Source organism: Halichondria panicea, chromosome 1 (genome assembly GCF_963675165.1).
Source record: "Halichondria panicea chromosome 1, odHalPani1.1, whole genome shotgun sequence".
In the NCBI taxonomy this organism is placed as follows: Eukaryota; Metazoa; Porifera; class Demospongiae; order Suberitida; family Halichondriidae; genus Halichondria; species Halichondria panicea.
The window spans coordinates 18,115,005-18,138,534 of NC_087377.1; the positions used below are offsets into that span (position 1 = coordinate 18,115,005).

The window sequence follows — 23,530 nt, forward strand, 5'->3', positions numbered from 1 at the left end:
CCCTATCCAAGTCGCCCTCGAAAATAAGAACAATAGCCTTTCTGTTTTCTGTTTTGGCCTTCTCGTTTTTCCTGCGGCTATGATTCGAGGCAATTTTCTATGTATAGTTGCACGTGATCCACCACGTTTCTTTCTCGCTGGGTCAAGATGCAGATCTTCGTGAAGACACTGACGGGTAAGACCATCACCCTGGAGGTGGAGGCATCAGATACTATAGAGAATGTGAAGACCAAGATCCAGGACAAGGAAGGTATTCCTCCTGATCAGCAGAGACTTATATTCGCTGGCAAGCAGTTGGAAGATGGCCGAACTCTGTCGGACTATAACATTCAGAAAGGTTTGTGTCTTATCCTCTACTCTGTTATTACTATACCTGTTTATCCATTGCCAGAGTCCACTCTTCATCTGGTCCTGCGCCTGCGTGGTGGTGTTATAGAGCCTACGATGCGTCTACTGGCCCAGAAGTACAACTGTGATAAGATGATATGCAGAAAGTAAGTGTATGTAGTACTAGTTACCCCTAGCTAGCTAAGTGGTGGTGTTGCTTGCAGTGCGTGGAGTAGCATGGCAGTGGTAAGCTCCACTGCCAAGGCTTTGACTCTGGACGCTCATACGGCAACCAACAGTAATTATTGCTCGTCTTAGGGGGAGCCCCTATCATTAGTGGGGCCACCCTCACCTGCCTGCAAACAATTGCATTGTTATATAGCTATTGTACAATGTGGCTTGCTACTCTAATTAATGCCCCCACCACACTGGCTTGTTACTCTAATTAATGCCCCCCTCCCAGGTGTTACGCTCGTCTTCATCCTCGTGCCAAGAACTGCCGTAAGAAGAAGTGTGGCCATTCCTCTCAACTCAGGCCAAAGAAGAAGCTTAAATAAACTGATGTGTCAAACTCTTCACTACTTACAATGTATTCTCTTTGTAAAGAATGTGATTTCTTAAGTGACAATTTTATACATCTATAAGTTATTTGCTTTGCATAAAAATAAGAATGCACGATAATTGTATAAAATTAATTGATATTATTGAAATACTGATTATTATAGTTAGTCTGTGTTTAGCCAGGAGGGGTGGTGCTCTGTAATATCCTGTCATACTCTGATATAAGGTCAGACTTCTTGAGGCTAAGCCACACCCTCCTAGCGTAATCAAACCATTCCTTCTCTGTCAGTTGTTGAGCAGCTTTCCTAATAGGGGGGCGTGGCATACCAAACACTTGGTTACGTAGAGTCTCTGAGAGCAGGTTGAAGCTGGGGTGTCCGTCATAAGAGGTCAAAAGATGAAATATTGGATTGAGGTTCAACTCTGTGGGAGGTACACAATAATCATCACAGGGGGTCCAATATCTGACTGTACCTGACTTCTCTGGGTGAGAGGTGGAATAGGTTCCATAGGTATCAGCGAGGTTAGGGTTGGATGGTAGTAGGTGAAGGTTGACCTCTTCTGGACCCACCTTATCTCCTAATCTCTTATCAGGGAAGCCTCTGCCAATTGGCACTAGCCCACTCTTTGCCAGTGACACACCCCCTCCTATGTTGACCTTTGACCCATGGAACTCGCTGATGAGGATAGAGTGCATTTCCCTTAGAGAGAGCGGTTGAAAATCATCCGGTGACGCATGATTGAGCACAAACACTATAAGGAGAGTGTGGGGGGGGGACTAATATAACATTACATTCCGTAATTTAAGTAATATAAGTTGCCAAGAGCTACTCTTCGAAGTAACTTTTAATCTTAATTGTAGGCTTACCTAGCTGTGGATAATGTTGCTTCTCACTGTGGGGGATTATGACATTACATGACATGGGGGGGTGGGTGATGACATTACGACACAGGGGAGGGGGCTTACTTGATCTCCGCTGAGTCTGTGTTGACTGACTTCATCTGCTCAATAGTTCTGAGGAATCTTGTGAGTAGATCGCAATGTTCCATACTGTCCATGACCACTACCACCACATGACACACAGAGTACAGGAACATGGACATCTGTAAGGACTACATAGGTAGGCAGTGATTGTACACAGTCAGTGTCAGTGTTAGTGGATATACCTGGACCTCTAGGTAAGCATCAGGTGAGAGGCCAGCTGGTACTACACCTTCTTCAGTGGATAGCTGCTCCAGGAGACTCTCACTAAGTACTGGCTGAGTGTCCAATAACACCACTCTCTCTCCAGTGATGACCATATCTACACCTGTAGTCTGATAGCCTCCATTCTCCCACACTTCTTTACTTTGGGTACGGAACATGAAAGGTCTGCAATACACACACGTAATAACAGCAGCACAACAGCTCTCTACTTACTTGCCAGCTCCAGTTCGTGTGCCAGCTAGCAATGACATGACAGTGCTCTTGCCTACACCTTGCTTACCCACTACACCCACAACAAGAAAGTCACTCTGATCCTGCATAAACTAAACACATATCGTATAATTTCCGTGGGGTAAAAATTTGTTCAACTTGAAAAAGTAAATTTTCGTGGGTAAAAAGTTCGTTTGACTTCATTGCATGTGTTCCGGTACGGTAAGCCATGCCAACATTTTCATGGAGGTCAAGCCACAAAAATAACGAATATTTACCCCATGAAAATTACCCACTATATGATTCACACACATGCACTCAGTGAGTCATTACTTTCAGAGGAGTTAGCTGTTTAAAGATGTTCAACTACACCCCCTCTGTAAATGGTTCGGGGATTCTTTCAACAGACATAACTTTATCTAATGTCAACCATTTTATGATTTTCTGAAAGCTTAGAAAGAGACCTTTCAAATGATGTCATCAATATTGATATTTGAGAGATAAAAGTATTTGCCAATTTGGCGATTCCGAACAATTTTGGATTCAAACACATAATTTGAAAGGTCACTTTCTGAAAATCATAAAATTTTGTCATAAACCACTTACTACACATGTACACATGCAGCTAGCTTACATCCATTCCCTTCTCTTCCCAGTGAAGTCCTCTGTCTACCATCTTGATGGGATGAGCCATTTCATTGCCTCCAGACAGAAAGTGATCGCTCCTACTCACCCCGCTACTATTGCTGACCTCTGTACGACTTCTTGAACCTGGTTGTAGTGGAGTGTAGTTACTGGGACTAGAACTGAGCCCATCAGAGCGGACTCTTGGTGCTCGCTGTGTGTGAGGAGATCAGTATAAGTCAGTAGATAGTAGCTACTCACTTTGCTGTGATCATCCCTTTGTTTGGTAGGTACCTCTGGGGGGGTTGGTAAGAGACCCCCTGGACTGGTAACCCCCCCACGGGGGGAGAGGGGATGACGCTGCATGATGGATATAGCCCCTGGCATTATAGAGCTTTCAGAACGTCGATCAGAGCGAGCCAGTATTATAGGAGTCTTCATCATTCCACCACTGCCCATGTAGTCACCCTGTGTGTATCATGATGTCACGCCCACCCCCAAGCAAACACACACCACCCACTCACCTTGCCACGCCCACTACGAGAGCGATCATGTCTTTGATCTCTTGAGGGACGGTAACCGCGTCCATTCTTCCCCCCACGTCCGCCACGACCACCACTTCCTGAGTGTCTTCTCTCTCTCTCCTCATCCATCAATCTGACACAAGTGTACTACCTGATCCTTGTTATAGTGGTCTCTCTCTGACACAGTAGGTCGCGTGTGTAGAGAAGGTGTACACACAGTAGGTCGTGTAGAGAAGATACTGTACATGAAATTCACACAGTACAGTACAGTGTATTCACTTTGTGTACGTGTGTGGGTCTGCCTTCACGCCCACTCTTGGGATCTAATTAATCGATTGGTCAGCCTTATGAAAGAAAAATTGAAAAGAATTATTTTTTGTATTTGACTAGCTGCACTGCATACTGTACAGTATAGTTAACTCAGAGAGAATGGCTAAAGAACCAGACAATTCTCTTTACCCAATAGCAGTTCTCATCGATGAACTGAGAAATGATGACGTGAACGTACGTTTTGTTTGTGTGAAGTATATTGGTCTAACCCCTCCCCCACCATAGCTTCGCCTCAACTCTATCAAGAAGCTGTCCACCATTGCTCTAGCTCTAGGAGACGAGCGGACACGCAGTGAGCTCCTCCCATTCCTTACAGGTAAGCACTACACATAAACGTAACGTACACAGAGAAAGCTTATAACTGCTAGCGCTTGTAAAACCACACACACACTCCACCCACTCCACACACCACCCACTCCACACACCACACACACAGATACTCTAGATGATGATGACGAGGTTTTGTGGGCACTAGCTGAGCAACTTGGAGACAAAGACTTTGTTGTGTTTGTAGGTGGTCCCAACTACGCCCACACTCTCTTGGTAAAGCCAGCCATCCCATTGGTCGCTCAATATGTTATCCTCCTCTCATTGTTTGTAGCCTCCTTTGGAAAGTTTAGCAGCTGTGGAAGAGACGGTAGTACGAGACAAGGCAGTTGAGAGCCTGCGCTCTGTTGCTGGTCATCATTCTCCTGAGGCTATTGAGGAGTTCTTCGTTCCAATGATCCGACGGCTAGCATCAGGAGAATGGTTCACTTCACGTACATCAGCATGTGGTCTATTCGCTGTGGCTTACCCTAGCGCTACTGACGCTACCAAACAAGAACTACGCAAGAGCTTCAACAACTTGTGTACTGACGATACTCCCATGGTCCGTAGAGCAGCAGCTGGGAAGCTAGGGGTACGTTATTAGCTATTATCACTGTATATAATAATAACATTGTGTGTAGGAGTTTGCTGTGGCAGTGGAGGGGGAGATGGTCAAGAGTGATGTCATCCCTCTCTTTCATAACCTTGCTAATGATGAACAAGACTCTGTGCGGCTCTTGGCTGTGGAGGCTTGTGCTGCCATTGCTGGTACTCTCACTAAAGATGACATTGAGACCCTTATTGCACCAACTCTCAACTCTGCTGCTAAGGACAAGTCCTGGAGGGTCCGCTATATGGTGGCTGACAAGTTTGTAGAGGTAGGTACATACGGACGTGTGTATGTGTATGTGTACTATCTGTCCCTGCAGTTACAAAAGGCTGTAGGTCCACAACTGACCAAGACCAACCTTGTGCACGCATTTGCTAGTCTCCTCAAAGACCCAGAGGCTGAGGTTAGAGCTGCTGCCTCTAATAAGCTCAAAGGTGAGCTACTATCAGTGCTGGTTGCCCCTATTAACCCCCCACACACACACCCCCCACACACAGAGTTCTGTGAGAATCTTGGTGAAGAGTATCGCACTGAAGCTATCCTGGCTCAGATCATGCCGTGTATTCAAACCCTGGCTACTGATGCTAACCAACATGTCAAGAGTGCCCTTGCTTCTGTTATTATGGGCCTTTCTCCACTATTAGGCAAAGACAAGTGAGTGCTCTATATTAGGTGTGCCTGTTTGACTGATTCTTGATCACAGCACCATTGAGCATCTCCTGCCCCTGTTCCTTGTTCAACTCAAGGATGACGTAAGCTATTCCCAACCCCCTGTGTGTGTGTGTGCGTGCGCCCTAACCCATGTATACACGTGTGTGTGTGTGTAGTGTCCTGAGGTGAGGTTGAACATAATCTCAAGTCTGGAGAGTGTTAACAAGGTGATAGGGATCAGTCAGCTCTCCCAGAGTCTATTGCCTGCTATAGTGGACCTGGCAGAGGATACCAAGTGGAGAGTACGATTAGCCATCATTGAGTATATGCCACTACTAGCTGAGCAACTGGTCAGTTCATTGTTAATGACCATCTGACTCTAAATGTTGCCCACCTACGTACATGTAGGGTGTGGAAGTATTTGAGGAGAAGCTGAATGCTCTGTGCATGCAATGGCTCATTGATAATGTGTACGCCATTCGTCAAGCTGCCACCGTTAATCTGAGGAACCTCGTTGAGAAGTTTGGCTCAGATTGGGCTAGGGTGAGAGCTGATTAGCATAGCATGCTGTACATGTACTAACTTGGTGTTGTTGTTCTGTAGGTTGCTATTCTCCCTAAAGTACTGGCCATGGCTCAGGACCCTAACTATCTTCATCGCCTCACTACCTTGTTTTCCATCAATGTGCTCACTGAAGTGTGCAGTGAAGAAGTGGTACAAGGATCTATGCTTCCTGTGGTACTCAAGCTAGCCATAGACCCTGTGGCTAATGTACGCTTCAATGTGGCCAAGAGTCTCACCAAGATAGCAACCAAGGTGGACAAGGAGTGAGTCCGTATGTCTGCCCGTGATGATACTATGTATAACCCGTATGGTAGGTTGGTGAGTGGGGAGATGCTGCCAGTACTGGACAAGCTCACACAAGATGATGACAGTGACGTGAGGTACTTCTCTGATGAGGCCATCGCTAGTGTCAAGTAGACTAACTAATCACGAACTATTTAATTTTGTTTTAGTAGCAGAGCAATTATTATATTACTTGAAACGTACATTTTTGCTGTATATATAATTAATTATGTTAGTGAGAAGATGATACTCATATAGTAAATGATATTTGCCCATTAATTAGCAGCTTACTAGATCAGAGTTAGACAAATAAAAAGTCATTCATGTATGATCAGATTACAGATCGAGTGTTTTCTTGGGCACATCTGCACAAATAACCAAGCATACAGTCAACACAGACTGAGTTACACGATGCATGGTATATTGTGTTACCTGTATCTTGTTTGGCTCTGGGCAAGTCCACAAGGTCACCATCGCCACGATCCTTACGTAACCTCTCTAGTTGAGCCTTGGCCTTCACCTCAGCCTCAGCCTCCTGTAATTACAGTCACTACCATTATGCACATACTATACATGCACTAGCACCTTGGCTTGCTTGAGCCTCATCAGCTCAGGGTAGTAGTCACTGCACACACACACACAGGTGGGGGAATGATCCATGAGCATGCATGTGACTGTGTGTGTGTGTGTGTGTGTCACCTCAGGAACTCTTCCCTTGACTCTTGGAGGAGAGTGAAGAAGTCTTGCATTCCTGTCCCTACGAGAGATGACACACCCACTGTCTGAGGGGGTGTGGTCAGTAGCAGGAGAATGAGGGTGTGTGTAGTTAGACTCACCTTAAGGTTCTGATAGAACTCATCAAGAACCAGACTCATAGAACGAACAAGTGTAGATGAATAGGACTTCTCCTAAAAACAGTACCAAATGACTAAAACTTAGTGCTTTTGCTTTCAACCAAGCACACCGGCCATTCAAAAGCTATACAATATGTATCTGATCTGACACAAATTATGGGATTAGAATGGTCCCACTGTGTGGTTGACTAACATATGCATAATTTATGTGGTTGACGAGTATGCAAGGGACTTGTACACAAATGCTAACTTTTAGCTGGTGGAGTTACCAGCTCTCTACAGCATGAGCACTTTTTAACAAGGTTGAGTGAAATATGATAAAGTTTTGACAACATTATGAAGGCCAAACTGAACACAAATATATTCAACACATACACTGCCTACCTGTTCTAAGGCTTCCTGGAACACTTCAAAGTCCCTCATCCAATCCTCAGCAAAAGAATGGTCCACAATATCAGTTTTATTGAATACTACAATGAAGGGGAGCTTGGTCTTGTACAGAATGCTGCATGTCATGTGAAATAGTTACAGGTACAATAGTGAGGACATAGCTTACCTGCAAGCATAGAGCATGTTGGACATGAAGGTGAGTGGACTCAGACTGCGTACAATGTCCATAACATACACTACCACAGTGGGGAAGGTGGAGGCCTGCACACACACACACACACACACACACACAACATACACTACCACAGTGGGGAAGGTGGAGGCCTGCACACACACACACACACACACAACATACAACATACACTACCACAGTGGGGAAGGTGGAGGCCTGCACACACACACACACACAACATACAACATACACTACCGCAGTGGGGAAGGTGGAGGCCTGCACACACACACACACACACAACATACAACATACACTACCGCAGTGGGGAAGGTGGAGGCCTGCACACCCACCTACACACACACCCACCCACCCACCCATCCACACCCACCCACACACACACACACACACACAACACACACACACACACACACACCCACACACCCACCCACCCACCCATCCACACCCACCCACACACACACACACAACACACACACACACACACACACCCACACACACACACAACACCCACACACACACACCCACACACACCCACCAGAGTCTCAGTAATGATAGTTCCTGATGCTGACCACGTGAACACTTCTAACTGACCAGGAGTATCAAATATGATGTACCTGCCAACTATAAGAGATGTCTAAACACGTAGAGATTAAAATAGTTACTTGTGTTCAGAAGATCTCTTCTCCAGGAAGCCCATCACCTGGTCAAATCTTGATGCAAATAAGTTGAGGCCAGTAACAATGGCTCCATTAGGTCCGAGTTTGTACTCATGCATGACCTCCTTGTAGTTGACAGAGTCACGAATGTCTACACACGTACACACACAATGTGCACTGTTATAATGGGGAGCACATTATTGAGACATGCAGGCTCACCAATATTGGCTGGGTACGGGACAACAGACACGGCAGGATCAAGGTTGACAACATATGGAGCACTCTTACAGGAATGGAGATATGATGTGATCCTCTGGGGAACAAACACATTCCCAATGAGCCACACACCCTACCATCCATGCGTGTAGTATGGACCCTACCATCCAATATGGATATACGTACGTACCTGTACAAATGTCGTCTTTCCTGATCCAGCCATTCCCAGACAGATGACACAAGTAGGTCTTTCAGGGAGACCTCCGACAACGCTAGTACTAGTCGCCTCTGCCATACTTAACTGAAGTGTACACGAGGTCTTATAGCTGTGTCTGTGTAGATGGGCGTGCCCGTCCCCAGCCATAACCCCATTTTTATGGCCGGGGACCGGCACGCCCACATCTAGTGTCTGTGCTGAAGGCAGTGCAGCCCCGCCCACCAGTAAGAGAATAAGGCTAGTTCAGCACAGAGTTCAGTAGCCTCGATCCCAGGCCGCTCTTCCTCGAAGAAGGAGGCTAAGAGTTCTGCCTACGGCTGCCTACTTTGTGGTACACAAATGAATATACTTATTGTCACGTGTCATGATAGAGCACACATTTGCAGCCACGAGGCAGAGCTAGAGAGAGCAAGACGATGTGTACCTTGCCGACTGTCATGTCTCCTAATGTACGTCGCTCACCTTTTGGTGAGCGCTATAGCTAGCAATGTGGTAGTTGGATATTATATATATATAGTGACAGCCTTGTGTTAAAGTAGCTCTGTGTATACTGTCCTTATATTGTTCTCTCATGTCTTACTCACAGATAACTACTCAACGCTGCATAGCACAGGATTCAGCATTCAATCACTCTTATAATTAATTATTGTTATTTCATCTTTTATGGGGGACGCCCCACTCTTAATTTTTATCACTAAATGGCTGCTGACGTACGTATATATAAGAGCACTACAAGATACGACAGGAAAGGGTCAGTATAAAAAATAATTATGTATTGTCCCATGCATAGTGATGTAGTGTACTATCTGTTACTTCCTCTGGTACTCAGCCCCTTTAATGAGTAGATCTCCAAGCATTAGTTACATCACTATGAATTATCTGCTGTATTTTGTATTTTAATGATTCATTGGGTACTGAATGTATATAGATGTGCTATGATTCTTAGTGTTCCAGGCCACCATAAAATGCTGGCTTTCTGAGGAGGAGATGATCTGTTATTGGCCGGGGATGGACTGGACCCACCGCCGGGGATAGACTGGACACACCTCTGAGTAGGCCGGGGATGGACTGGACACACCTCTGAGAGACCAAGGGCCAGTTACTGTATCATGTATGAATATTCTGTTGCTTGTACATTTCGTAGCATTATCAGTAATTGTGTAGAGTAGCATCTTGTGCTTCATCACTCAGCAGTGTATGTGATTTTCTGACAGGAAAGGCTACTCTAAACAGAGGGAGTCGGCCACACAAGGTATAGTTTAATAATTATTGTACAGTACTAGATGATCTTCTCTGTTTTGGGTCAGATGCAATTGCCTTCAATCACTAGCCAGTTAAAGCTCAAGAAATTGTATTTTATTATTGTACCAGCATTAGGTAGTTAACTCCACTTATGCATTGACCTCTACTACCGTGTAGCGGGAAAGTTCGTTATTTGAGCCCTCGAGAAATGTTGTATAGTTGTTCAATGCCAGGAAACCACAGCTTTGCATGTGAAATACTGGTGCGTGGGAGTTTCTTCCATTTATATTACATGAAGTGTGAAGTGTGTTGTAAGTTTGTACAGAGAGGACTCCCATGGTGGCAATGAATGTATGGCAATGATCTGATGATCACACACATCATCCGTGTCTTTATCCCCACACCTAGTCGGAGGGAGCAGCAAGTTCTACTAAGAGCCAGCATCACCAACTAACCAACACACTACAAGACCTACCTACTACCAGCTAGGACAGCACACCACCCGGGACAGACTCTACTATACCATGTAATACGCCTTTGTATTACGATCATGATACAATTTGCTGCCCTCCCTCGCCAATGGATTGAATAATTATGGACACTCGCAGGACAACTAAGAGACTGACACACAATAATAGACACCAAAGGGCCAGTTACTGTATCATGTACGAATATTCTGTTGCTTGTACATTTCGTAACATTATCAGTAATTGACTGTAGAGTAGCATCTTGAGCTCCCCTTTCTTCATCACTCAATCTGCAGGCAGTGTATGTGATTTTCTGACAGGAAAGGCTACTCTAAACAGAGGGAGTCGGCCACACAAGGTATAGTCTAATAATTATTGTACAGTACTAGATGATCTTCTCTGTTTTGGGTCAGATGCAATTGCCTTGAATCACTAGCCAGTTTAAAACATTTCTTCTACTCTTGGCTTAAGAAATTGTATTTTATTATTGTACCAGCATTAGGTAGTTAACTCCACTTATGCATTGACCTCTGCGTGTAGCGGGAAAGTTCGTTATTTGAGCCCTCGAGAAATGTTGTATAGTTGTTCACATTTCAATGCCAGGAAACCATAGCTTTGCATGGTGCGTGGGAGTGTCTTCCATTTATATTACATGAAGTGTGAAGTGTGTTGTAAGTTTATACAGAGAGGACTCCCATGGTGGGAATGATCTGATGATGGCTCCACTGCTCTGATGGACCAATGCAGGAGAAGTTATTCTGTATAATTATTACACTAAATTAATGTATGCCACTGTTTGGATCGGTTTCTGTTCTGCTCAGCTTCTTCCTCCAACTTGCTTACGCAGGCTAAGCTTATTCTTAATTAGTTCATTCTTAGTTCATTCTATAGCCTAGTATTATTGTCGGTTTGGTTGTTTTATGTTTTTCACCTGGTCATACGGAATCACTTCATTAATTTTTATACAGTGCAGACCACACCTCTATCCACACATTGTACCTGCACATCCTGTATATATGGGGCCACACCCCCACTCACTGTACTGATATGTGGTCACACCCCTATACATGGTAACCCTCTTGACCACACCCCCACCCATGCATTGTGTCGTACATGCTGTGTTTTTGTGTACAGTACACACATCATCCGTGTCTTTATCCCCACACCTAGTCGGAGGGACAGCAAGTTCTACTAAGAGCCAGCATCACCAACTAACAAACACACTACAAAACCTACCTACTACCAGCTAGGACAGCACACCACCCGGGACAGACTCTACTATACCATGTAATACGCCTTTGTATTACGATCATGATACAATTTGCTGCCCTCCCTCGCCCATGGATTGAATAATTATGGACACTCGCAGGAGACTGACACACAATAATAGACACCAAAGGGCCAGTTACTGTATCATGTACGAATATTCTGTTGCTTGTACATTTCGTAACATTATCAGTAATTGACTGTAGAGTAGCTCCCCTTTCTTCATCACTCAATGCAGGCAGTGTATGTGATTTTCTGACAGGAAAGGCTACTCTAAACAGAGGGAGTCGGCCACACAAGGTATAGTCTAATAATTATTGTACGGTACTTAGATGATCTTCTCTGTTTTGGGTCAGATGCAATTGCCTTCAATCACTAGCCAGTTTAAAACATTTCTTCTACTCTTGGCTTAAGAAATTGTATTTTATTATTGTACCAGTATTAGGTAGTTAACTCCACTTATGCATTGACCTCTACTACTGTGTAGCGGGAAAGTTCATTATTTGAGCCCTCGAGAAATGTTGTATAGTTGTTCTCATTTCAATGCCAGGAAACCATAGCTTTGCATGGTGCGTGGGAGTGTCTTCCATTTATATTATATGAAGTGTGAAGTGTGTTGTAAGTTTATACAGAGAGGACTCCCATGGTGGCAATGATCTGATGATGGCTCCACTGCTCTGATGGACCAATGCAGGAGAAGTTATTCTGTATAATTATTACACTAAATTAATGTATGCCACTGTTTGGATCGGTTTCTGTTCTGCTCAGCTTCTTCCTCCAACTTGCTTACGCAGGCTAAGCTTATTCTTAATTAGTTCATTCTTAGTTCATTCTATAGTCTAGTATTATTGTCGGTTTGGTTGTTTTATGTTTTTCACCTGGTCATACGGAATCACTCATTAATTTTTATACAGTGCAGACCACACCTCTATCCACACATTGTACCTGCACATCCTGTATATATGGGGCCACACCCCCACTCACTGTACTGATATGTGGTCACACCCCCATACATGGTAACCCTCTTGACCACACCTCCACCCATGCATTGTGTCGTACATGCTGTGTTTTTGTGTACAGTACACACATCATCCGTGTCTTTATCCCCACACCTAGTCGGAGGGAGCAGCAAGTTCTACTAAGAGCCAGCATCACCAACTAACCAACACACTACAAGACCTACCTACTACCAGCTAGGACAGCACACCACCCGGGACAGACTCTACTATACCATGTAATACGCCTTTGTATTACGATCATGATACAATTTGCTGCCCTCCCTCGCCAATGGATTGAATAATTATGGACACTCGCAGGACAACTAAGAGACTGACACACAATAATAGACACCAAAGGGCCAGTTACTGTATCATGTACGAATATTCTGTTGCTTGTACATTTCGTAACATTATCAGTAATTGACTGTAGAGTAGCATCTTGAGCTCCCCTTTCTTCATCACTCAATCTGCAGGCAGTGTATGTGATTTTCTGACAGGAAAGGCTACTCTAAACAGAGGGAGTCGGCCACACAAGGTATAGTCTAATAATTATTGTACAGTACTAGATGATCTTCTCTGTTTTGGGTCAGATGCAATTGCCTTGAATCACTAGCCAGTTTAAAACATTTCTTCTACTCTTGGCTTAAGAAATTGTATTTTATTATTGTACCAGCATTAGGTAGTTAACTCCACTTATGCATTGACCTCTGCGTGTAGCGGGAAAGTTCGTTATTTGAGCCCTCGAGAAATGTTGTATAGTTGTTCACATTTCAATGCCAGGAAACCATAGCTTTGCATGGTGCGTGGGAGTGTCTTCCATTTATATTACATGAAGTGTGAAGTGTGTTGTAAGTTTATACAGAGAGGACTCCCATGGTGGGAATGATCTGATGATGGCTCCACTGCTCTGATGGACCAATGCAGGAGAAGTTATTCTGTATAATTATTACACTAAATTAATGTATGCCACTGTTTGGATCGGTTTCTTTTCTGCTCAGCTTCTTCCTCCAACTTGCTTACGCAGGCTAAGCTTATTCTTAATTAGTTCATTCTTAGTTCATTCTATAGTCTAGTATTATTGTCGGTTTGGTTGTTTTATGTTTTTCACCTGGTCATACGGAATCACTTCATTAATTTTTATACAGTGCAGACCACACCTCTATCCACACATTGTACCTGCACATCCTGTATATATGGGGCCACACCCCCACTCACTGTACTGATATGTGGTCACACCCCCATACATGGTAACCCTCTTGACCACACCTCCACCCATGCATTGTGTCGTACATGCTGTGTTTTTGTGTACAGTACACACATCATCCGTGTCTTTATCCCCACACCTAGTCGGAGGGAGCAGCAAGTTCTACTAAGAGCCAGCATCACCAACTAACCAACACACTACAAGACCTACCTACTACCAGCTAGGACAGCACACCACCCGGGACAGACTCTACTATACCATGTAATACGCCTTTGTATTACGATCATGATACAATTTGCTGCCCTCCCTCGCCAATGGATTGAATAATTATGGACACTCGCAGGACAACTAAGAGACTGACACACAATAATAGACACCTAACTGCATTTTTGCCATTAATATAATAAAAATAATTTTGCCATTAATTAATCATTAATTATAGCGGAATCATGCATGCCTGCATGATAGTAGTCTCATGAATGAGTCGTCCTTTGTCCCACATGCATGCCTGCATATGATATAGTAGTCTCATGAATGAGTCGCCCTTTGTCCCAAAGAATAGCCCCGCCCACTTACTATGAGTGCTGCGCTTTAAATATGCTTGTAGCTGTGTACGTGTATGGCAGCATGATGGCTACTCTATCCCTCTCTCTGCAACGGAGGGAGTACCACCATACAATGGACCAACCAACCACTCCATCATCCTGCCACTTGAACAGGAGGAGAGAGTGCTACCTATTCCAGTGGGTAAGTTACTGTGTGTTAATATTATTATTAAATAGCTTTGAGCTTGTGTGCATGGATTATCTTTGTATCTAGGTTAGTACTGATTAGAGCGTTGTACAGTTGGGATCATGCCTCAGGGTGATGTAGAGCCTGTGCTAGGCCCTGCCTTAGGGACTAGCTGTGACTCTGTTGACCTGTTGTATGATCAGCAAGTCGAGCGTCTTGAGCGATCCTTACCTTTGGGAAAACTTGACAGTATAGCCTCTGTTCGATTTCTAGATTCCTTGTTTTTGGGATTCTGCCATCGCGTTGCGGTATCGGTAGCCCTGAAGGCATGGGATTTAGAAATCGGAACAGAGCAATACTGCCCAGTGGGGGCGCAATGATACTTAATGGTGATTGGACAGGAATGAGGCAGAATAGCTACGTTGTCATGACCCGATCGTACCGAGCATGCCACATGTCCTGGCACAGGTTCTATGTTGTTCTGAGACATGATACCTAACTGTTTACTGTTTACCTTGTTCTGTACTCTCTAGGGGTGTACAGTAATTAGGGTGGTACAACCACCAAGGCGAGTGTATGCTGTGTGGTGTATGGGTGACTATTCTATCCCTCTCTCTCTCTTCATGTGCAACGGAGGGAGTACCACCATAGAATGGACCAACCAACCACTCCATCATCCTGCCACTTGAACAGGAGGAGACCTCCTACCTATTCCAGTGGGTAAGTTACTGTGTGTTAATTATAAAATAACTTTGAGCTTGTGTGCATGGCAGGTGGCCCATTATCTTTGTATCTAGGTTAGTACTGATTAGAGCTTTGTACAGTTGGGATCATGCCTCAGAGTGATGTAGAGCCTGTGCTAGGCCCTGCCTTAGGGACTAGCTGTGACCCTGTTGACCTGTTGTATGATCAGCAAGTCGAGCGTCTTGAGCGATCCTTACCTTTGGGAAAACTTGACAGTATAGCCTCTGTTCGATTTCTAGATTCCTTGCTTTTGGGATCCTGCCATCGCGTTGCGGTATCGGTAGCCCTGAAGGCATGGGATTTAGAAATCGGAACAGAGCAATACTGCCCAGTGGGGGCGCAATGACACTTACTGGTGATTGGACAGGAATGAAACAGAATAGCTACGTTGTCATGACCCGATCGTACCGAGCATGCCACATGTCCTGGCACAGATTCTATGTTGTTCTGAGACATGATACCTAACTGTTCACTGTTTACCTTGTTCTGTACTCTCTAGGGGTGTACAGTAATTAGGGTGTATGCTGTGCTTATGCTTGTAGCTGTGTGGTGTATGGGTGACTATTCTATCCCTCTCTCTCTCTTCATGTGCAACGGAGGTAGTACCACCATAGAATGGACCAACCAACCACTCCATCATCCTGCCACTTGAACAGGAGGAGACCTCCTACCTATTCCAGTGGGTAAGTTACTGTGTGTTAATTATAAAATAATGGCAGGTGGCCCATTATCTTTGTATCTATGTTAGTACTGATTAGAGCTTTGTACAGTTGGGATCATGCCTCAGGGTGATGTAGAGCCTGTGCTAGGCCCTGCCTTAGGGACTAGCTGTGACCCTGTTGACCTGTTGTATGATCAGCAAGTCGAGCGTCTTGAGCGATTCTTACCTTTGGGAAAACTTGACAGTATAGCCTCTGTTCGATTTCTAGATTCCTTGCTTTTGGGATCCTGCCATCGCGTTGCGGTATCGGTAGCCCTGAAGGCAGGGGATTTAGAAATCGGAACAGAGCAATACTGCCCAGTGGGGGCGCATTGACACTTACTGGTGATTGGACAGGAATGAAGCAGATTAGCTACGTTGTCATGACCCGATCGTACCGAGCATGCCACATGTCCTGGCACAGGTTTTATATTGTTCTGAGACATGATACCTAACTGTTTACTGTTTACCTTGTTCTGTACTCTCTAGGGGTGTACAGTAATTAGGGTGGTACGAGTGTATGCTGTGCTTATGCTTGTAGCTGTGTGGTGTATGGGTGACTATTCTATCCCTCTCTCTCTCTCTTCATGTGCAACGGAGGGAGTACCACCATAGAATGGACCAACCAACCACTCCATCATCCTGCCACTTGAACAGGAGGAGACCTCCATTGAGTGCTACCTATTCCAGTGGGTAAGGTTAATTATAAAATAACTTTGAGCTTGTGTGCATGGCAGGTGGCCCATTATCTTTGTATCTAGGTTAGTACTGATTAGAGCTTTGTACAGTTGGGATCATGCCTCAGGGTGATGTAGAGCCTGTGCTAGGCCCTGCCTTAGGGACTAGCTGTGACCCTGTTGACCTGTTGTATGATCAGCAAGTCGAGCGTCTTGAGCGATCCTTACCTTTGGGAAAACTTGACAGTATAGCCTCTGTTTGATTTCTAGATTCCTTGCTTTTGGGATCCTGCCATCGCGTTGCGGTATCGGTAGCCCTGAAGGCAGGGGATTTAGAAATCGGAACAGAGCAATACTGCTCAGTGGGGGCGCAATGACACTTACTGGTGATTGGACAGGAATGAAACAGAATAGCTACGTTGTCATGACCCGATCGTACCGAGCATGCCACATGTCCTGGCACAGGATTTATATTGTTCTGAGACATGATACCTAACTGTTTACTGTTTACCTTGTTCTGTACTGGTGTACAGTAATTAGGGTGGTACGAGTGTATGCTGTGCTTATGCTTGTAGCTGTGTGGTGTATGGGTGACTATTCTATCCCTCTCTCTCTCTCTTCATGTGCAACGGAGGGAGTACCACATAGAATGGACCAACCAACCACTCCATCATCCTGCCACTTGAACAGGAGGAGACCTCCATTGACTATTCCAGTGGGTAAGGTTAATTATAAAATAACTTTGAGCTTGTGTGCATGGCAGGTGGCCCATTATCTTTGTATCTAGGTTTGTATCTAGGTTAGTACTGATTAGAGCTTTGTACAGTTGGGATCATGCCTCAGGGTGATGTAGAGCCTGTGCTAGGCCCTGCCTTAGGGACTAGCTGTGACCCTGTTGACCTGTTGTATGATCAGCAAGTCAAGCGTCTTGAGCGATCCTTACCTTTGGGAAAACTTGACAGTATAGCCTCTGTTCGATTTCTAGATTCCTTGCTTTTGGGATCCTGCCATCGCGTTGCGGTATCGGTAGCCCTGAAGGCATGGGATTTAGAAATCGGAACAGAGCAATACTGCCCAGTGGGGGCGCAATGACACTTACTGGTGATTGGACAGGAATGAGGCAGAATAGCTACGTTGTCATGACCCGATCGTACCGAGCATGCCACATGTCCTGGCACAGGTTCTATATTGTTCTGAGACATGATACCTAACTGTTTACTGTTTACCTTGTTCTGTACTCTCTAGGGGTGTACAGTAATTAGGGTGGTACAACCAAGGCGAGTGTATGCTGTGCTTATGCTTGTAGCTGTGTGGTGTATGGGTGACTATTCTATCCCTCTCTCTCTCTTCATGTGCAACGGAGGGAGTACCACCATACAATGGATCAACCAACCACTCCATCATCTGAACAGGAGGAAACCTCCATTGAGTGCTACCTATTCCAGTGGGTAAGTTACTGTGTGTTAATTATAAAATAGCTTTGAGCTTGTGTGCATGGCAGGTGGCCCATTATCTTTGTATCTAGGTTAGTACTGATTAGAGCTTTGTACAATTGGAATCATGCCTCAGGGTGATGTAGAGCCTGTGCTAGGCCCTGCCTTAGGGACTAGCTGTGACCCTGGGATTTATAAATCGGAACAGAGGGCGCAATGACACTTACTGGTGATTGGACAGCAGAATAGCTACATGATCGTACCGAGCATGCCACATGTCCTTCTATGTTGTTCTGAGACATGATACCTTACTGTTCACTGTTTACCTTGTTCTGTACTCTCTAGGGGTGTACAGTAATTAGGGTGGAACAACCAAAGCGAGTGTATGCTAATTCATTATGAACTTGTGCCGCAATTTCAATGATTTATACAGCAATTTAGTACATTAATCTTTATTAGTCATCTGAATGTGTTGACAGTTATGAACCTTTAAACTCTTGTAATATGGAATGTAATGTACTACCAAGTAAGGTAATGCTGGAGAAACCTTGCCAAGACTCTGTAATATGGAATGTGATGTACTACCATGTAAGGTAATGCTGGAGAAACCTTAGTGAGAACGATTTTAGTTTAACTAGCAACCCAGCAGTCTAGCTCATTATTCAGCCTCTTCTACCTCTGCTCTACCTCAAGTTCTCTTCTACCTTCTCTATACTCTACTGAGGAACCCAGCAGCCTCTATGTCCATCAGATCTCCTCTACCTAACCCAGTACTGCTCCAAGCTATAAGGTTTGTAGAGCTTTGTGTTAGCTAGCACTGGCTTTGTGTTAGCTTAATTGCCTGATCGAAGTAGCTTGTGTCAGGTCAGTGTCTAAGTGTTGGTATAGCTGCCTACCAGCTTCAATCCTACCAATGTCAGCTTCCCAATGTCAGCTTCAAGCCTCCTACAGCTGAGCGCTGGCTTTAGCTTGTAGCTTGTGTGTATGTAAGCCGCCTGCTATGGCAGCTTTTTATTTTTTGTCGCGGCCTGAAATCGAGACTGGTAGTAATTAGCCTCGATTCTTCTCCTGGCGCGTGTATTAAGTTCAAAAACAGCTCAACACTTTTTTTTAGGTAAATAAAATTCTTAAGTTAAATCAGTATTTTTTTTCTTACAGACAAGAGCATCAGAATATTAAGAGACATCAAAGACGCCAAGTACCAAGAAACACCAAGTATCAAGAGGAGACTCCAGGCCAAACGTTAGTCGTAAATAGTGTAATTATGTTTTTGCTCATTCGAGACAATTAAAAAAGAAGGAGGTAAAACATATCATGCTGTACATACATTTAAGATGACTAGCATCATTATAGTGTGCAATAATTTATTTGCTGGTTTTGCCTGCTATCTAAAAAAATTAGGCAAGCCCGTGTTTAAATAGTGTGCAATATTTCATTTGCTGGTTTAGCCAGCTTCTGACGGGGAGCCTTGCACGCCCTAATCTAAAAAAATTAGGCAAAAAGGGAGAGCAAATAGTGTGCAATATTTCATTTGCTGGTTTAGCCAGCTTCTGACGGGGAGCCTTGCACGCCCTAATCTAAAAAAATTAGGCAAAAAGGGAGAGCCCGTATTTAAATAGTGTGCAATATTTCATTTGCTGGTTTAGCCAGCTTCTGACGGGGAGCCTTGCACGCCCTAATCTAAAAAAAATTAGGCAAAAAGGGAGAGCAAATAGTGTGCAATATTTCATTTGCTGGTTTAGCCAGCTTCTGACGGGGAGCCTTGCACGCCCTAATCTAAAAAAATTAGGCAAAAAGGGAGAGCCCGTATTTAAATAGTGTGCAATATTTCATTTGCTGGTTTAGCCAGCTTCTGACGGGGAGCCTTGCACGCCCTAATCTAAAAAAATTAGGCAAAAAGGGAGAGCCCGTATTTAAAGTGTGCAATATTTCATTTGCTGGTTTAGCCAGCTTCTGACGGGGAGCCTTGCACGCCCTAATCTAAAAAAAATTAGGCAAAAAGGGAGAGCAAATAGTGTGCAATATTTCATTTGCTGGTTTAGCCAGCTTCTGACGGGGAGCCTTGCACGCCCTAATCTAAAAAAATTAGGCAAAAAGGGAGAGCCCGTATTTAAATAGTGTGCAATATTTCATTTGCTGGTTTAGCCAGCTTCTGACGGGGAGCCTTGCACGCCCTAATCTAAAAAAAATTAGGCAAAAAGGGAGAGCAAATAGTGTGCAATATTTCATTTGCTGGTTTAGCCAGCTTCTGACGGGGAGCCTTGCACGCCCTAATCTAAAAAACATTAGGCAAAAAGGGAGAGCAAATAGTGTGCAATATTTCATTTGCTGGTTTAGCCAGCTTCTGACGGGGAGCCTTGCACGCCCTAATCTAAAAAAATTAGGCAAAAAGGGAGAGCCCGTATTTAAATAGTGTGCAATACTTCATTTGCTGGTTTAGCCAGCTTCTGACGGGGAGCCTTGCACGCCCTAATCTAAAAAACATTAGGCAAAAAGGGAGAGCAAATAGTGTGCAATATTTCATTTGCTGGTTTAGCCAGCTTCTGACAGGGAGTCTTACAATAAATTAGTGGTTTTGCTTAGTGCATTGTTTGTTTTAGTGAAGAAAAAAGTGCAGTAAAACATGAAAAGAAAAGAAAAAAGTGGTTTTGCTTATAAGCTTAAGTAGTGCTTGATGATGAAAAGACAAAAGTAGGTTAGCTTTATTAGTGCAGTATTTGCTGGTTTAAGTGAAAAAAAGTTGTTTTGTTAATAGTGGTTTGCTGAAAAAAAAAGTGAAGTCAGTCAAAGTTGACAAGTGCAGAAGGTAGTTTAGCTTATTAAAAGTTTGTATTTTAAGTAAAGTAAAAGTAGTACCTCAGTGCAGTAGAGGAAGCCAAAGGAAGCCAAAGTAGATATGCTATGGAATTTAGAAACCATAAGTACTGAAAATTGCCATCATCTGCTATAAAAGAGAGTGAGCAAAAAGGGAGGAGGGTGGGCGTGGCTGAGGGTGGGAAAGTTGGCTAGAGTGTGCGGTAAAGTACTTGAGCTAGAGTTGTGGTTAAGTACTCTAACAACAGCTAGAGTTGTGGTTAAGTACTCTAACAACAGCTAGAGTTGTGGTTAAGTACTCTAACAACAGCTAGAGTTGTGGTTAAGTACTCTAACAACAGCTAGAGTTGTGGTTAAGTACTCTAACAACAGCTAGAGTTGTGGTTAAGTACTCTAACAACAGCTAGAGTTGTGGTTAAGTACTCTAACAACAGCTAGAGTTGTGGTTAAGTACTCTAACAACAGCTAGAGTTGTGGTTAAGTACTCTAACAACAGCTAGAGTTGTGGTTAAGTACTCTAACAACAGCTAGAGTTGTGGTTAAGTACTCTAACAACAGCTAGAGTTGTGGTTAAGTACTCTAACAACAGCTAGAGTTGTGGTTAAGTACTCTAACAACAGCTAGAGTTGTGGTTAAGTACTCTAACAACAGCTAGAGTTGTGGTTAAGTACTCTAACAACAGCTAGAGTTGTGGTTAAGTACTCTAACAACAGCTAGAGTTGTGGTTAAGTACTCTAACAACAGCTAGAGTTGTGGTTAAGTACTCTAACAACAGCTAGAGTTGTGGTTAAGTACTCTAACAACAGCTAGAGTTGTGGTTAAGTACTCTAACAACAGCTAGAGTTGTGGTTAAGTACTCTAACAACAGCTAGAGTTGTGGTTAAGTACTCTAACAACAGCTAGAGTTGTGGTTAAGTACTCTAACAACAGCTAGAGTTGTGGTTAAGTACTCTAACAACAGCTAGAGTTGTGGTTAAGTACTCTAACAACAGCTAGAGTTGTGGTTAAGTACTCTAACAACAGCTAGAGTTGTGGTTAAGTACTCTAACAACAGCTAGAGTTGTGGTTAAGTACTCTAACAACAGCTAGAGTTGTGGTTAAGTACTCTAACAACAGCTAGAGTTGTGGTTAAGTACTCTAACAACAGCTAGAGTTGTGGTTAAGTACTCTAACAACAGCTAGAGTTGTGGTTAAGTACTCTAACAACAGCTAGAGTTGTGGTTAAGTACTCTAACAACAGCTAGAGTTGTGGTTAAGTACTCTAACAACAGCTAGAGTTGTGGTTAAGTACTCTAACAACAGCTAGAGTTGTGGTTAAGTACTCTAACAACAGCTAGAGTTGTGGTTAAGTACTCTAACAACAGCTAGAGTTGTGGTTAAGTACTCTAACAACAGCTAGAGTTGTGGTTAAGTACTCTAACAACAGCTAGAGTTGTGGTTAAGTACTCTAACAACAGCTAGAGTTGTGGTTAAGTACTCTAACAACAGCTAGAGTTGTGGTTAAGTACTCTAGGGTTAGGGTTAGGGTTAGGGTTAGGGTTAGGGTTAGGGTTAGGGTTAGGGTTAGGGTTAGGGTTAGGGTTAGGGTTAGGGTTAGGGTTAGGGTTAGGGTTAGGGTTAGGGTTAGGGTTAGGGTTAGGGTTAGGGTTAGGGTTAGGGTTAGGGTTAGGGTTAGGGTTAGGGTTAGGGTTAGGGTTAGGGTTAGGGTTAGGGTTAGGGTTAGGGTTAGGGTTAGGGTTAGGGTTAGGGTTAGGGTTAGGGTTAGGGTTAGGGTTAGGGTTAGGGTTAGGGTTAGGGTTAGGGTTAGGGTTAGGGTTAGGGTTAGGGTTAGGGTTAGGGTTAGGGTTAGGGTTAGGGTTAGGGTTAGGGTTAGGGTTAGGGTTAGGGTTAGGGTTAGGGTTAGGGTTAGGGTTAGGGTTAGGGTTAGGGTTAGGGTTAGGGTTAGGGTTAGGGTTAGGGTTAGGGTTAGGGTTAGGGTTAGGGTTAGGGTTAGGGTTAGGGTTAGGGTTAGGGTTAGGGTTAGGGTTAGGGTTAGGGTTAGGGTTAGGGTTAGGGTTAGGGTTAGGGTTAGGGTTAGGGTTAGGGTTAGGGTTAGGGTTAGGGTTAGGGTTAGGGTTAGGGTTAGGGTTAGGGTTAGGGTTAGGGTTAGGGTTAGGGTTAGGGTTAGGGTTAGGGTTAGGGTTAGGGTTAGGGTTAGGGTTAGGGTTAGGGTTAGGGTTAGGGTTAGGGTTAGGGTTAGGGTTAGGGTTAGGGTTAGGGTTAGGGTTAGGGTTAGGGTTAGGGTTAGGGTTAGGGTTAGGGTTAGGGTTAGGGTTAGGGTTAGGGTTAGGGTTAGGGTTAGGGTTAGGGTTAGGGTTAGGGTTAGGGTTAGGGTTAGGGTTAGGGTTAGGGTTAGGGTTAGGGTTAGGGTTAGGGTTAGGGTTAGGGTTAGGGTTAGGGTTAGGGTTAGGGTTAGGGTTAGGGTTAGGGTTAGGGTTAGGGTTAGGGTTAGGGTTAGGGTTAGGGTTAGGGTTAGGGTTAGGGTTAGGGTT

At 44.2% G+C, this 23,530-nt stretch overlaps 4 protein-coding genes and 2 long non-coding RNA genes across 10 annotated transcripts; 4 read left to right on the forward strand and 2 right to left on the reverse strand.

Moving 5' to 3' along the window:
• Positions 1-102: 102 nt before the first annotated feature.
• On the forward strand, positions 103-1,037 carry LOC135344157 (ubiquitin-ribosomal protein eL40 fusion protein). The gene is made up of 3 exons (XM_064541290.1): positions 103-337; positions 392-494; positions 791-1,037. The coding sequence occupies exons 1-3, from the start codon at positions 148-150 to the stop codon at positions 882-884; spliced, it is 387 nt and encodes a 128-aa protein (XP_064397360.1). The 5' UTR covers positions 103-147; the 3' UTR covers positions 885-1,037.
• LOC135344058 (nonsense-mediated mRNA decay factor SMG9-like) lies at positions 938-3,773 on the reverse strand. 2 transcript variants are annotated; one of them, XM_064541149.1, is made up of 9 exons: positions 3,454-3,773; positions 3,191-3,397; positions 2,940-3,143; positions 2,309-2,418; positions 2,056-2,260; positions 1,856-1,992; positions 1,757-1,782; positions 1,363-1,641; positions 938-1,311 (listed from the first exon to the last, which is right to left on the reverse strand). In XM_064541149.1, the coding sequence occupies exons 1-9, from the start codon at positions 3,580-3,582 to the stop codon at positions 1,064-1,066; spliced, it is 1,545 nt and encodes a 514-aa protein (XP_064397219.1). In that variant the 5' UTR covers positions 3,583-3,773; the 3' UTR covers positions 938-1,063. The 2 variants fall into 2 exon arrangements, with proteins under 2 accessions (XP_064397219.1, XP_064397210.1); XM_064541140.1 differs by having other exon boundaries at positions 1,856-2,001; positions 3,454-3,772.
• A 21-nt stretch (positions 3,774-3,794) lies between these two features.
• On the forward strand, positions 3,795-6,464 carry LOC135344026 (serine/threonine-protein phosphatase 2A 65 kDa regulatory subunit A alpha isoform-like). Its single transcript, XM_064541089.1, has 12 exons — positions 3,795-3,957; positions 4,009-4,099; positions 4,220-4,326; positions 4,385-4,684; positions 4,734-4,970; positions 5,022-5,136; positions 5,200-5,356; positions 5,406-5,454; positions 5,530-5,703; positions 5,762-5,896; positions 5,957-6,180; positions 6,232-6,464. Exons 1-12 carry the CDS (start codon positions 3,883-3,885, stop codon positions 6,332-6,334), a joined length of 1,767 nt encoding a protein of 588 aa, XP_064397159.1. The 5' UTR covers positions 3,795-3,882; the 3' UTR covers positions 6,335-6,464.
• On the reverse strand, positions 6,447-8,912 carry LOC135344104 (GPN-loop GTPase 1-like). The gene is made up of 11 exons (XM_064541203.1): positions 8,696-8,912; positions 8,509-8,602; positions 8,296-8,440; positions 8,169-8,247; positions 7,610-7,704; positions 7,438-7,558; positions 7,036-7,107; positions 6,899-6,981; positions 6,785-6,824; positions 6,632-6,734; positions 6,447-6,564 (listed from the first exon to the last, which is right to left on the reverse strand). Exons 1-11 carry the CDS (start codon positions 8,867-8,869, stop codon positions 6,536-6,538), a joined length of 1,035 nt encoding a protein of 344 aa, XP_064397273.1. The 5' UTR covers positions 8,870-8,912; the 3' UTR covers positions 6,447-6,535.
• Positions 8,913-9,021: 109 nt separating this feature from the next.
• LOC135344164 (uncharacterized) lies at positions 9,022-14,335 on the forward strand. 4 transcript variants are annotated; one of them, XR_010397336.1, is made up of 6 exons: positions 9,022-9,171; positions 9,309-9,473; positions 9,669-9,833; positions 9,937-9,974; positions 10,373-11,997; positions 12,330-14,335. It is a non-coding gene; the product is annotated as an uncharacterized LOC135344164 (long non-coding RNA). The 4 variants fall into 4 exon arrangements; XR_010397335.1 differs by having other exon boundaries at positions 9,035-9,190; XR_010397338.1 differs by having other exon boundaries at positions 9,035-9,190; positions 12,814-14,335.
• A 3,573-nt stretch (positions 14,336-17,908) lies between these two features.
• LOC135330776 (uncharacterized) lies at positions 17,909-19,375 on the forward strand. Its single transcript, XR_010392865.1, has 2 exons — positions 17,909-18,200; positions 19,344-19,375. It is a non-coding gene; the product is annotated as an uncharacterized LOC135330776 (long non-coding RNA).
• Positions 19,376-23,530: the final 4,155 nt, after the last annotated feature.